This window comes from Mustela erminea, chromosome 7 (assembly GCF_009829155.1).
Source record: "Mustela erminea isolate mMusErm1 chromosome 7, mMusErm1.Pri, whole genome shotgun sequence".
Taxonomy (NCBI): domain Eukaryota; kingdom Metazoa; phylum Chordata; class Mammalia; order Carnivora; family Mustelidae; genus Mustela; species Mustela erminea.
Window position 1 is genome coordinate 137,235,953 of NC_045620.1, and position 13,012 is coordinate 137,248,964.

Sequence of the window (13,012 nt, forward strand, 5' to 3'; positions counted from 1 at the left end):
GAGGAGGCCGCGGAGGGCGCCCCACCCCGGCCCGGCCCCGCCGGGCCCCGCCCGCCGGTCACTTAGCTTTCGTTTCCCCGGTGGCGGGGGCGGGACCGGACAAGCCCATGGCCTCGGCCCTCCGCCCGCGCTCCCCACTTTCGCTCGGGCGCCTCCCGGGGCCGCGTCGCAGGGCCTGCGCTCGGGCCATGGCGCCGCCGCGACGCTTGGCGCTGGAGCTGCCGGGCTGCGCGCTGGCTCACTTGGCCGTCGGCGGCGACGCCCCCGACGCGCTCCCCGACCCCCGCGTGGCCGCGCTGCTGGGCCCGCCCGGCCGCAGCTACTCGCTGTGCGTGCCGCTGGCGCCGGGCGGGGACTGCGCGGCCCGGGTGAGGGCGGCGCGGCTGCACCAGCGCCTGCTGCACCAGCTGCGCCGCGACCCCCTCCGGCGGTGCCAGCTGCGCCGGCTGCTGTGCTACGGCCCCGGCGGCGGGGCGGGCGGCGTGGAGCACGGCTTCCTGCTCCACGACCCCGGCGACAGCCCGGACACCCGGCGCGCGCTGTTCTCCCTGCTCGGCGAGTCCCCGGAGGGCCCGCGTCTGGGCGAGTTCGTGGGCGACGCGCAGCAGCAGGTGTGGCAGCACCTGTGGGAGCTGCGGGACGGCGCGGGCTGGGAGCAGGTGGGCCCCCGCGAGCGCGTCGTGGCCGCCCCGGAGCCCGCCCTGCACCCGGTGGTGCCCGACCTGCCCAGCTCCGGGGTCTTCCCGCACCGGGAGGCCGCCCGCGCCGTTTTGGAGGCGGTAAGAGTTCTGCCCCTTCCCTGCACTCGGGGTGCCCCCCTCTCGGCTTCAGACAGGGAGTGGACTAGGCGCGCCCTCTCGGGACTGGCGTACCCAGCCTGGCCTCCGTCGCCCAGGGAACTGCATCCCAAGACACAGGACCTATCAGGCCGCTCGAGTGCCAGACTCTGGCTTAGACACTGGGGATTTTTTCTCCACTCTTGGCCGCCAGGAACTTCCTATTCCAGGTGGGAACTGATGTCCCAACGCCACGCTCGGCCAGGCCTGCTCTGCGGGCGTGCTGAAGGCACCTGGGGAGGAAGAGGTTGCTGGGACGCAGGGGGGATCATGCCATCTGGGAGGCCGGAGCGTGATTTTGGGGAGAAAAGGGCATGAGTTTGGGGTTTGAGAAACTCGTTCTAAAACCACAGCTGTCTGCTTACTGGCTGCCGGCCCAGGTCGCACGACCGCTCTGTTTGTTCTCCCTTTGGTCTGTGACACACTCGCGATGTTTGGGACAAGCGGAGAGACCTGGCACACAGCAGGTGCTCAGGGAAGGAGGGCGAAGTTTCTCTCCCAGCGCAGCCTGGCCGGGCCCGGCATGTCCAGACTTGGCTTTCTGAGGCTGCACTGGGGAATTTAGTGCATTTTGCAAGCTCTCGGGTTAGTATTACGTGGCGGTTAAAAGGGCAGGACCGGTCACTTGGGTCTAAATCCCAACGCTGGCCTTTATTACCTGTGTCACTTTGTGTTTCTTAAACCCCATGAACGCAGTTTCCTTAGTCCAAAGATGGGAAAGATAGTGCTGGCACCGTCACCGAGGTACCGTGAAGGCTGGCCGTGTTAATCCCCGAAAGCGCTTAGAGGATGAAGCGCACGCGGTACAAACGTGTGGCCTCGCTGCAGAGGCATAGTAGGGCCTGCGGGCAAGCCCAGGTGAGAACTCCGCCCCGCGCTCACCTGGGGTCCGCCGCGCGCCGCTCTCTTCTCCGCCCCCTGGCGGCTAGGAAGGGTCGGTGCTGACCACTCCAGGAGCTACAGTCTTGCTTTCCCCTTGGGACACACTGCGCCAGGCCTGTGCTGTTCCACGGTCGCTCTGCGCTTGTGGTTTTGCCTGTCCTTCCTCATATGGGGTAGCTGGTCAGTGAGGGTTGCAGGCCGAGAGATCTCAGCCGCTATCGCCTTTTTTTTTTTTTTTTTTTTTTTTTAGGCACTGCTAGTAAAAAATGAAGGAATTCAGCTCTTCTTCCCATGTTCAGAATGCTGTGAATTTAGCATGGCGTCCAACACAAGCCTTAGGGGCACCGGGCAATCTTGCAAAATTTTGCAAAAGCCCCGCTGCTTCGTGGCTGATGCACAGATTCACCATTGTTTTGCAGTGTATACCCTTCATTCCTGAAGCCCGAGCCGTGCTTGACCTGGTTGACCAGTGCCTGGAGCCAGTCCAGAAAGGGGAGTTCCCGGTCATTGCCATCGAAGGCCTGGATGCCACAGGTAGTATTACCTTTGAGTTATAGGCAATGCAATTAATTGCTCCCTTGCGGGAATAGATGGGTCTTAAGTAAAACTTGATAGAGTTCAATTCAGAAGTTTCATGTCCGTCTCTAGTGTGTGCCAGGCACGGAGCTAGGCAGGCCTGGGATGCAAAGATGAATAAGACCTTCGGTGGGGGGCCGGAGGAGGGGGGCTGGACCTCAGGTGTTCTGGTGACCAGTAGAAGGCCTTTAATGCAGCTGTGGTGTGGGGAACAGAGCTGTGGTCACGGGCAGCTCAGGAAGAGCTGACACCTGGACGGTGTTTTCCATACATATGAGAGCAGTACAGGTCAGGAAAGCAGGAGGGGTCCTTGCCGACAGAAGGACCAACGTGGGCGAAAGTGCAGGGATTTGAGTCAGCCTGGGGTATCTTTGAAGCTCAGGCCCCGCTGAGGACCCTTTTGAAGCAAAACCAGGAAGAGCTAGGCAGCTTTGGAGCTGCCAAACAGATACTGAAACACAATGGACAGCTCATGCTTAGCCCAAAACACAAAAAGCGGGAGAAGCGAGGTGCCAGGGGCAGCAGGATACAGCCAAGGACTAGGTTAAGGTGGAGCCTCGGGAAGAGATCACATGGTTCAGCGTGAGGTGGGGCTCTCTCCGGGGCAGGTGGGAGTGTTTTGAGGAACCAGGTGGAGCTTTTCCCAGGCCTCGAGGTCTACGCCAGAGTTTATCATTAATTTGTGAACAGAGCACGTTTTGTGTTTCTTAGAAGTGTTGTGATACCACATAGAGGAAACCCTGGTTCCTAAAGGTCTGGGTTTTTTGTTTGTTTGTTTTGTTTTTGTTTTCTTTTTTCTTTTTCTTTTCTTTTCTTTTCTTTCTTTCTTTCTTTCTTTCTTTCTCTCTCTCTTTTTTTTTTTTTATCCAGAATCATCGTAGGTAATGAACTGCTTTGATTTGCAGGTAGATAGAGTGTCTTTGCTCTTTGTGGGCTAATATGAGCATTTGGGACTGCTGTGGTGGCTGTGGTAACGAAGCTTCTGTTTGTCTTTTCCGCAGGCAAAACCACTGTGACCCAGTCAGTTTCAGACTCACTCAAGGCTGTGCTCTTAAAGTCACCACCTGCTTGCATCAGCCAGTGGAGGAAAATCTTTGATGATGAACCTACTATTATTAGAAGAGCTTTTTACTCTTTGGGCAATTACATTGTGGCTTCTGAGATAGCTAAAGAATCTGCCAGATCTCCTGTGATTGTAGACAGGTAAGTAGAAAGATGCTGTGAGTTTGTCATTTTCTCCCAAACGTGTAAGCGTGTGTGCCCTTACACACAAGTGTACGCCTGTGTTTTAAGTCAAACTGTGTTATGATAATAATGGGAATAATGTCTATGACTTGTTAATTACCTACGTCACAGGCAGGCATTTTGCTAAGCACATACATGTGTTATACCGTATCTGGAACAATTACATGGGTAAGTGGATGCTAAATGCTATCCCTAGCTCACCGATGAGAAGCACAGGTCTTACAAGGGTTAAGGAACTTGCTGCTGACTGAGCTAGAAACAGTGTACTGAGGACATTGACAAAGCCTCTGCTTTAGAAATCGATTCTTTCAGTAATTCATTTGTTCACCAGCTAATTTATAAAACGTGTATTGGGTGTCTGCTGTGGGCCAAAGACTGTTCTCAATTTAGGGGATTTTAGGTACATGAGCTGGACGATGGTGCTCTGTTTCACAGAGCGAACATTCCGTCGCAGCAGCGTGGTCTAGGGCGCACAGACGTGTGAACAGATTGGAGAATGATAAACACCCTGACAAAGATAAATCACGGTGGGTTTGGCCGAGGACGGCCTCTCTAAGGAGGTCATGTTGATCTGAGTTCTGAAGGCTCCCAAAGAGATGGGAATGGAAACTGTGGAGTAACAGCATATGGGCAGAAGAGTCAGCGGGAGCAAAGCCTGCAGACAGAAAGAAGGTAGCATAGTCCAGGGCTAGAAGCAGGCTTTGTGATGAGCACATGGTGGACGAGGGGGTGCTTTCCAGAGGAATGAACGTGGCGGGGGATAGGACAGCAGGGCCCGGGGGCCAAGACAGTACAGATTTTATTCTGAGTGCAGAGGGGAGCCATTGGAAGGTTCAGAAAATGGAGGGACATAAACTGATTTAGATTTTTAAAATGCCGTACCTAAGAAATAGCTTAGAATACCCCAGGAATGATTGAAGTGTATGGCAAGCCAGTCACCCCTGGCTTAAGATCACCGGGCCCGGTGATACGGAAATTACAATCATGGTGAGATCCCATTTTGCTCTGATCAGGTTGGTGAGAACCAATGAAAATGTGCTGAGACTCAGAGCTGGAGATCATGGGTGGGTAGAAGCCCTACAAGGTGCTGGCGGGGCTGGACACTGGGCTCAGAGAGTGGACTGTAACGGGGCAGCAAAGTGAACACTGCTTCTGCCTCCTGAAGAAATGCAAGAGTTTCTTTTTTGTTGTTTATTTCTTTTTTAAAATTTAATTTTTTATTTAAATTCATTTAACATGTAGTGTAGTATTAGTTTCCGAGGTAGAGTTCAGTGATTCATCGGTCTTATATAATACCCAGTGCTCATCGTAGCGCATGCCCTCCCCAAAGTCCATCACCCAGCCACCCCACCCCCCACCTGCTTCCGCTCCAGCAACCCTCTCTCAGCTGTGTTCATAATAGTGAAAAGTTAGAAAAACCGAAAGCCCATCAGTCGAAGGAAGCACACGGAAGTAGTCGCGTATTTCTGAAATGGAGCACCGTTCCGCAACATCAGCCAGTGCAACATCCGTGTGCGTAAAATGCAAAGCCCTGGTTTCGACTGCGAAAATCAAGTTGCAGATAGTTGTTCAGTAGAACACGTGCCAAGTAATAACGAACTGTAGAGTACGGAGGAGAGAAAGGATAGGGAACGGATTTCACAGGGCGTGGAGGGGAGAGAAAGGAGGCTGATTCCCAGTACAAGGGGCCCCAGCTGCAGGTGAACTATCGCTTAGCGTTCGGGGGATGTGCACTGCTCTCTGCAATTTTACTAATTTCTGGAAAGATAAGCAGCGGTATCGAAGTATGACAAGTATTCAGGAAATCACACTAATCATAAATGTAAATCTTGAGGAATTTCAAGCAGTAAACACATCCAAGTCCCACAGCCAGACTTGGAACGTCACCACACCCCATAAAGCCACAGGGTTCTCCTTCCCAGTCCCTGCCCATTTTTCCCCACCCCCTTCGCCCTCCCCCTGTAGTAACCGCTGCCCTGACCTCCATCACCCAGGAACTGTCCGATCTAGTCTTGACCTGCTTTCATGTTTGTATCTGACTTCCGTCTTGCCCATATAAGACTCGCCTTGCTGCTATGAACATGTATATATTTTTTTAATAGAGAGAGTGTGCAGGGTGGGGAGGGGAAGAAGGGGAGGGAGAGAATCTTGAGCAGACTCTGTGGCTCGATCTCGTGACCCTGAGATCATGACCTGAGCTGAAACCAAGAATTGGACTCTCCGCCAACAGAGCCAGCCAGGCCCCCCTAGGGTGTTATTCTGTACATGACTTTGGTGCGGGTACATATGCTGTTCTGGTCTGTAGATTTCCAGGAGTGGAATTGTTCAAGTGTGTTCAGCTGTAGCAGGTATTGCAAAAAGTTTTCTGAAGTGGTCGGAACCGTTCACCGTGCCCTGTCCCCGCAGCCGTGTTTGAGAATTTCCTGTGGCTTGTGCTCTCGTCAACATTTAGCATCGCCCTCCTTTATTCAAGGGTCTCCACTGGTTCCCAGTGGCTACGTTGATCACTGAAAAGCTAGTTTGCCACATCTGGAAACCTCTACCCCTTCCCTGAAATGTTTTTCTTTGTACGCTTTTCTGTGTCTCTGAACTATTCCATGAGAAGGCGATTTGCAGCGTGGGTAGGGAACAAAGTGGGAGGTGGTGGGTTGCCAGGTAAGAGGAGCAAAGCAAAAAATAAGCTAGAAGGCCAGTGTTCTCATCTAAGCTGCAATGCCAGCAGGTAGTTTTAACCCTGGGGATGGCAAGATCATTATTGCAAGGTTGCGAGTTAGAGGGGATCCTGGAGAAGGGTAAGAAATTGTATTCCTTTGTAGGACTTCTTTGCCTGTGGGATGTTTTTACCCTATTATTAATGGGTCTGGATCTACCGTATTTGAGATCTTCTTTTTAGACCATGTCCTTTCTCAGGGAGACAGACTGAACTTCTCCTAATATAGGGAGACTCCCTGAGGCGCAGGATTTCTTCAGACATCCCAAAGTCCTGGAGCTGCACTGGCTTCTGCATGTAGATAGATACCTAGCCTCTCTGCTGCCGGTTTCCTAATCTGCCCAGTGGAGATACTCCATATCCCTTCCCTGCCCACCTCTGAAACTTTGATGAATGTCCATTGGGTTGGTGCAGGGGGGAAGTGCTTTGCAATAGCAAATTGCCATTAAGATATAAAGCATTATTATATAAGCTATGTACAATGCGTTAGCAAATTGCCTTTGATCTGAACCGATGTGGCTTGCCTCATGGCAGGAATGGAAAATTCTAAAGGGTGGAGAGCCTGAAATTGATGGCCAGAGGGTATGATTATTTAAAACGAGCCGCAGCATTGTCAGGGAGAGCACTCCTGCTGTAGAAAACGGGCTCATTCTTCCCTTGCTTTATCTCCTTTGTGTCTGCGAATTGTCGGCAATTTTGTTCTTTAGAGAGATACTGTATCACCTTGTCAAATGAGAAGAAAAGAGCGCTTATTTGTTGTCTGGGTGGGTTTTGTTCATGTGTAAAGATTTTAATGAAACCCATTTCAGACCACACCATCGTCTGGCAGAACAAACGAGGCAGCAGAGTCGTCTTTGATGGTGACTGTGGTTAAGGTTGGCAACTTAATCACCCTCATTACCTTTAAAAATCTATTCTTGCTGATGGTTTTTCTACAAAAAGAAGGCTTTTAAAATGAAGATGATATCAGCCTCTGTATTCATAGCTGAGTGTTTAATTCAGTGAACACGGGACACGTGCAAAATGCGGAGCAAATTGTAGTTTGGTTGCCAAGAAAGAGAAGCCTGGACTTGCAGGGATGTCTTCAGCTCAGGGGATACGCCGCATCTCACAGAGGATGGAAAGCGCATGATTGTAGGTGGTCAGTCAGGGGCCTGATGGAGGAGGCTGGGGTTTCAGTGCACACTTCTGGAGGTGGATGAGGGCCTGGAAGAGTGGACGGTATTGGGATTCATCGTCTCCCCAGTTAATTGTTTTTGGGGGCTCTTTTTCAGTATTGTCTGCATTACCACATTTGAAAAATGCAGCTTTAGTGATAATCAGTGTCCAGTAAGAATAGATACTGTCTTCTAATGATGGGGTGATACAGTTTGTAAAGGGTTTGTCTTTCTTTTTCTTTTTCTTTTTTTTTTTTACAGCAATTGTGGAAGGAAAACAAAGCTTGCGTGCTTTTCATTTTCCAGGTGGGGAAATTGAGGCTGTAGTGGCTTAAATGAGTTACCTGTGTCCACAGAGCAAGTAGGGGGCAGGGGATAAATTGATCCGCAGCTTGGGTAATGCTATGAATTCATTTCATAGAGTCTAGTACGTCCTTTTCACTCTGCAAAGAAGTTCAAAAAGAAAATGATCAAGAATTTAGGATTTTATGTATTATTCCTTTTAAAAATTATTTATTTTTGAGAGAGAGAGAGAGAGAGAGAGCACATATGCATGAACACAGGGGAGGGGGCAGAGGCACAGGGAGAGGCAGAACCCCAAGCCGACTCCACACAGAGCACAGAGCCCCATACAGGGCTCGATCTCACAACCTTGAAATCATGACCTAAGCCGAAACCAAAAGTCAGATGTTTAACGGGCTGCACCACCCAGGCATCCCCAGAATTTAGGATTTTAAAACACTGAAGGCAGCAAATTGAAAATACGAACAGGGGTGGGACCATAGGTTCTTCTCTTCATTGGGATGTTGATAATCATTTCATAAATATCCGTTGCAGGCGATATTCCTTTGCTACTGTATTTAAAGTTTTGCATTTAGTCTCTAGACTTGGAGTATGATAGGAACAGGGCAAGATTCTAATAAGCTCTGCCAACTCATAAACAGATTCCGATTTGTTCATTTGCACACCCAAAGAATGCTTACTGCGTGCCAAACACTGGTTTCAGTTTTGGGAACGCAGAGGTGACTAGAAAAGGAATTTTCTAAGGGAGGAGTTGAAAGAGGTCATACTTACAGACAAATTGCTTTTCTTTACTCTTTGGTAGATTCCACCATGAAGGACATTGAGGGCCCAGAGGAGGGAACCAGGAACTCTACTTGGGGGTTCCTTCCGAGTGGGGCTCTGCAGGCAGAGTAGGAGTTTGCTCGCTGAGAAGCTCAGCCCAGCTGGAGGAAAGAGCACGAATGCAGTGCACATGGGTGTAGCCCGTGAACGCGGTTCTGTGTCTTGAGCAGGATGTTTCCAGCAGGCAGGGAAAAGCCATGGGGCATTTTGAAATAGATTTTCTTTTGCGGTGGTGATTTTCTTCTCCTCCTCCTGCCAGCATTTAAAAGGAGCCTGTCAAGGGCGGGGGGGGGGGGGTGTCACAGAGTAGTGGAGGTCGTATTTGGGTTTACTCCCCCTCCCCCCCAAGGGGTGCACAGTGAGTGGCTGGACCCTGGGCAGGACAAGGGCCGCCTCGCCAGCGCCCCCAGAATGTGGATTTCATCCGCAAACTCCACTTTAAAACAACTTAACACTGAATGGACCCGCGGGTTTTCATCTGGCCACGACATGAGATTAGCTGCAAGGGGACTCGGGGACACGTCGCCCTCCCTTTTACAGAAGGCGACATGGGTCAGGCCAGAGAGATGCCAATGGTGTCACCTTGGGACGCACGTGGGATCCGCCGAGTCTCCGTCGCTCTGTGAAGAGCCCGCTGCATTCTGACTGTGGCTGTTGGCTTCGGTGTACTCTTCACATTTTATAAACACTTTAAAAATAAGATTTAGGGGCACCTGGGTGGCTCAGTGAGTGAAGCCCAAAGTCTGCCTTTGGCTCCAGTCATGCTCCCAGGGTCCTGAGATCGAGTCCCGAGCCGGATGGGGCTCCCGGCCCAGTGGGGAGCCTGCTTCTCCCTCTGGCCCTCCCCCACTTGGGTTCTCGCTCACTCACTCTACGCTCTCTCTCAAATAATAATAAAAAAAAATCTTAAATTAAAAAAAAACAAGTTTTAGTTTTGTTAATTTGGTGTGTGCAACGCTGAGGACACTTGAGCCTTTGCTGGTTTCAGCGTCTTCCCCAACTGATCTTCAGGTACATCTTGACCTTGACCTCTGTGGGTGCAGAACTCACTCCTGCCCTCCTTCTCAGGTACTGGCACAGCACGGCCACCTACGCCATAGCCACCGAGGTGACCGGGGGGCTCCAGCATCTGCCCCCGGCCCATCATCCCATCTACCAGTGGCCCAGGGACCTGCTCAAGCCCGACCTGGTCCTGCTGCTCACAGTGAGTCCCGAGGAGAGGATGCATCGGATCGAGGGCCGGGGCATGGAGAGGACCAGAGAGGAAGCTGAGCTGGAGGCCAACAGCATATTCCGTCAGAAGTAGGTGTCCCGGGGTGCATGGCGGGGGTCCTGGTCATGGTGGTGAGCTGGGATCAGCTCTGACTTTAGGAAGGCGGAGAAAATGACTTCATTCCCATTTTCCAAACCCACAAGACCGTATCCTCCAAGCTGGGTTCTGCTCCTGATGGTGTCGTTCCCCCAGGGCTTCAGCATCGTGGCTGTGGGACTGGACCCCAGGCCTTCCTTCTGGTCCTGGCTGTGCCGGGAACAGTGTGGACCTGGACCTGGCTGAGACGCTGCACGTTCCTGGGTCTCGGCTCCCCAGTCGTAATCTAATGGGCACGGAGTGCTGGGAGCCCGCGGTGACTTTTCCTTAGTGTCAGGTTTTTGGGTTCCGATGCTCTGATCCTTGCAAAGGAACAGGAACCTCACTTTACTGTTTACAAAATGGAGGCTCAAAGGACTAAGTGATTTGTCTAGATTCGCGCAGCTACACTGTGGTAAAACAGGATTGAAATCACAGTCTTTCTGGTTCTCAAGGTAGTGGTTTTGTTGTCGTTAGAAACCGGGGGGGAGAGTCTGGGCTGTCGTCTTGCCTGACGGCTGAGCCTGAGGCAGCCTGGGAGGACAGGTTCAAAAAGCCAACGCAGAGGAGTTTAGATAAATAGACAATGAGAGCCATGCTATCCTAACACAGTCCTGCTAGACATAACCCGGCAACAGCAGTGCTGTGTGCACGCAAGCCACATCAGACCATTTACCTGCACTGACGCAATTAGGCCTCGTGACGCAGCCGCCAGGAAGGCGTGATTTCTGTCCTCATTTTACAGATGGGAAGACAGAGGCAGAGGGGAAGGGAACGGGTGAGTTCACTCAGCGAGGAAGTGTAAACCGCACGTGTTGTAGACACAGGCCGGCCCGCTTCCGTCAGGCCGTCCGCACACTCATTCGCAGGCAGGGAGGCTAGCTCACACCCGAGGGCGAAGTGGAAACCTGGTGCAGTTTTAGCAGACTCGGCCGTGGAAACAGTGCCGTGGCTGAGGACCGCTGGCTTGTCTGAGATCTTCAGTGCAGACCATGGGGACATTTCCCGGTTGTCCAATCAGTTAATCTCTTAGAGCCTCTGCTACTTTCTTTGCAAAACGGGGGAGGGCCTGGTTCCCTTCCCGAGCTTACCCCGGGTATGAAACCAGAAGAATCATGCAGAATGCTGACGCTTGGTAGGTAATAGGTATCGATAAAGGCTAGCTATGGAGCCTTATTATAAATTTATGATTTATTGAACAAAATGTATCCAGTGTCTCCTGTGGGTAAAGCCAGTGGCCAAGGGGAAGAGTGAGATAAACCAGATGGGGTCCTTGCTGTAAACTCTGTATATCACGGTAGGAAAATAGCATTTGCATGGAGAGCCGTGTTAAAAGATAAACCAACCCTTTTCATTATGCCTGTCCCCAGGGTAGAAGTGTCCTATCAGCGGATGGAGAACCCTGGCTGCCATGTGGTTGATGCCGGCCCCTCAAGAGAAAAAGTCCTCCAGACGGTTTTAAGCATAATCCAAAATAATTGTAATTAATTGTAATGACTCCAAAATGTAATTACCCATTTTGCTAGATTTGGTGTTGTTTGATGCATCTAGGCCCATGACTGGTTGCTTGTTTTTCCCAGATTTCTGTTGCATAAACAGAGCGTGTCCTAGAAAAATGGAGACCAGACATTTTGGTTTTACTTAAACCATTATCCTTCCTTCTGACCAATGGACCCATCAAGGTTGAGACTGTCATGTTCCAGCCAGAGATCAGTGGTTGCTTTTTCAAGTATAACAAATTTTTTTTAAAAAATATATTTTAACTACATTCCTACCAAATACTTCCAAGTTTTGTCTTATCCAGAAAGCATGAGGGACACAGAGGCAACCAGGATGATCTCCCAAATCAACAGAAGCCCCTTCAGCCTCTCCCATGCCTACACCTGGGCCACTGATGGGATCTTGATGTAGTAGACTTGCCTTTTTCCCCATATTGCCACACTCCATCAATGGGGACTCCGGCCTGATCCTTGAGCCAAGTGCCCCTGAAGAAAGGGTCCATGTGTCCTGGCTGTCTGAGGACACTCCCACAGAGCCATCTTTGGGTAGGGGACACTTACAAAGAAGACCTGGGACTTGTGCCCTACTGGCCCTGAGATCGTCCTCTTGGTTAGCATCTGTAAGATAGATAGAGAGACGGCCAACCCAAGATGCTCTAAGTACAAACACACCAGGCTTCTTTGAATTATGTTCTCTTTATTTATATTTCTTTCCTTCCCCCTGAAAACATGGTTTTGGATATAATGAGTGTTTTGGACTGAGCTGGATGCCTTAAACTTAGCCAATCGAGCAATATATTTGTATTGATATTTACATCATGTTTCTCCTCAGCGTAAGGGCTCTGCTTACTAATTAAAATTGAAGCCAAGAAGCTAAATGCAGCGCTTGTTGTGTATTTTCATTACACAGATTTAATTGATCTCACTAAATAAGCACAGTGGATCCTGGAATGAGATTTCTTAGTAAATTATCTTGCACTTGAATGTCTTACGCTTACGCATGAAATCAGCTTTGAGATCTGTTTGCCTAGGGAAAAAGAAAAGCTGAGGAAAGAGGAAATTCAATAACTCTGTGGCCTGGGAGAGTCACTTGACATCAATAGTCCGTGTAACTTGATCTGCAAAGTGATAATAATTCTTTATTTGTCCTAAGGAGTTTGCTGAACCAGGTGATGACCTAAAATTCCTTCCAGTTCGAAGACAGGTGAAGTTTGTGAATTGAACATTCCCCCCAAATAATTACATTTAAGGCCTTATCAGGTTTATCATATAGAATTTTAGATTGTAATCAAGTTTAGTATTAATAACTGTATCATACTGTTTTTCAAGAGAATTAGAGGTAATTTTTACATAATATATTTACATATATAAATATGTAATTGGTTTCAGTTGAAAATGTTTTTTAAAGCTAGTGAATAGCATCATGAAAGATGGGATATCTAACTACGTCCTTGGTGTTACTTACTTAAACAGTTTGAAAAGTCTATGTTGGCAGCCTGGGAAAACAAACACTTTATGCTTTCTTTTTGCACCTTGCAAAGGAATAAAGTTGCTGTGATTTTCTAATTTATGATGTTGTCACAAGTGTATTTTGGTTGTTCGGAGGTGCTGGTCCGGATGGGGACTTTTGGTCA

The 13,012-nt window shown here is 50.0% G+C and overlaps 1 protein-coding gene across 4 annotated transcripts in view; it reads left to right on the forward strand.

Moving 5' to 3' along the window:
* Positions 1 to 13,012, forward strand: part of CMPK2 (cytidine/uridine monophosphate kinase 2) — a 39,324-nt gene continuing 26,312 nt past the window's right edge. Inside the window, exons 1-5 of one of the 4 annotated variants that reach the window (XM_032353409.1) lie at positions 20 to 779; positions 2,138 to 2,252; positions 3,296 to 3,497; positions 9,600 to 9,833; positions 11,250 to 12,948. In XM_032353409.1, coding sequence (XP_032209300.1) covers positions 108 to 779; positions 2,138 to 2,252; positions 3,296 to 3,497; positions 9,600 to 9,833; positions 11,250 to 11,367 — 1,341 coding nt within the window. In that variant the 5' untranslated portion in view covers positions 20 to 107 and the 3' untranslated portion in view covers positions 11,368 to 12,948. Of the gene's footprint in view, positions 780 to 1,406; positions 1,695 to 2,137; positions 2,265 to 3,295; positions 3,498 to 9,599; positions 9,834 to 11,249; positions 12,949 to 13,012 lie in introns of those variants that run through there. The other 3 variants (XM_032353408.1, XM_032353407.1, XM_032353410.1) reach the window with 3 other exon arrangements.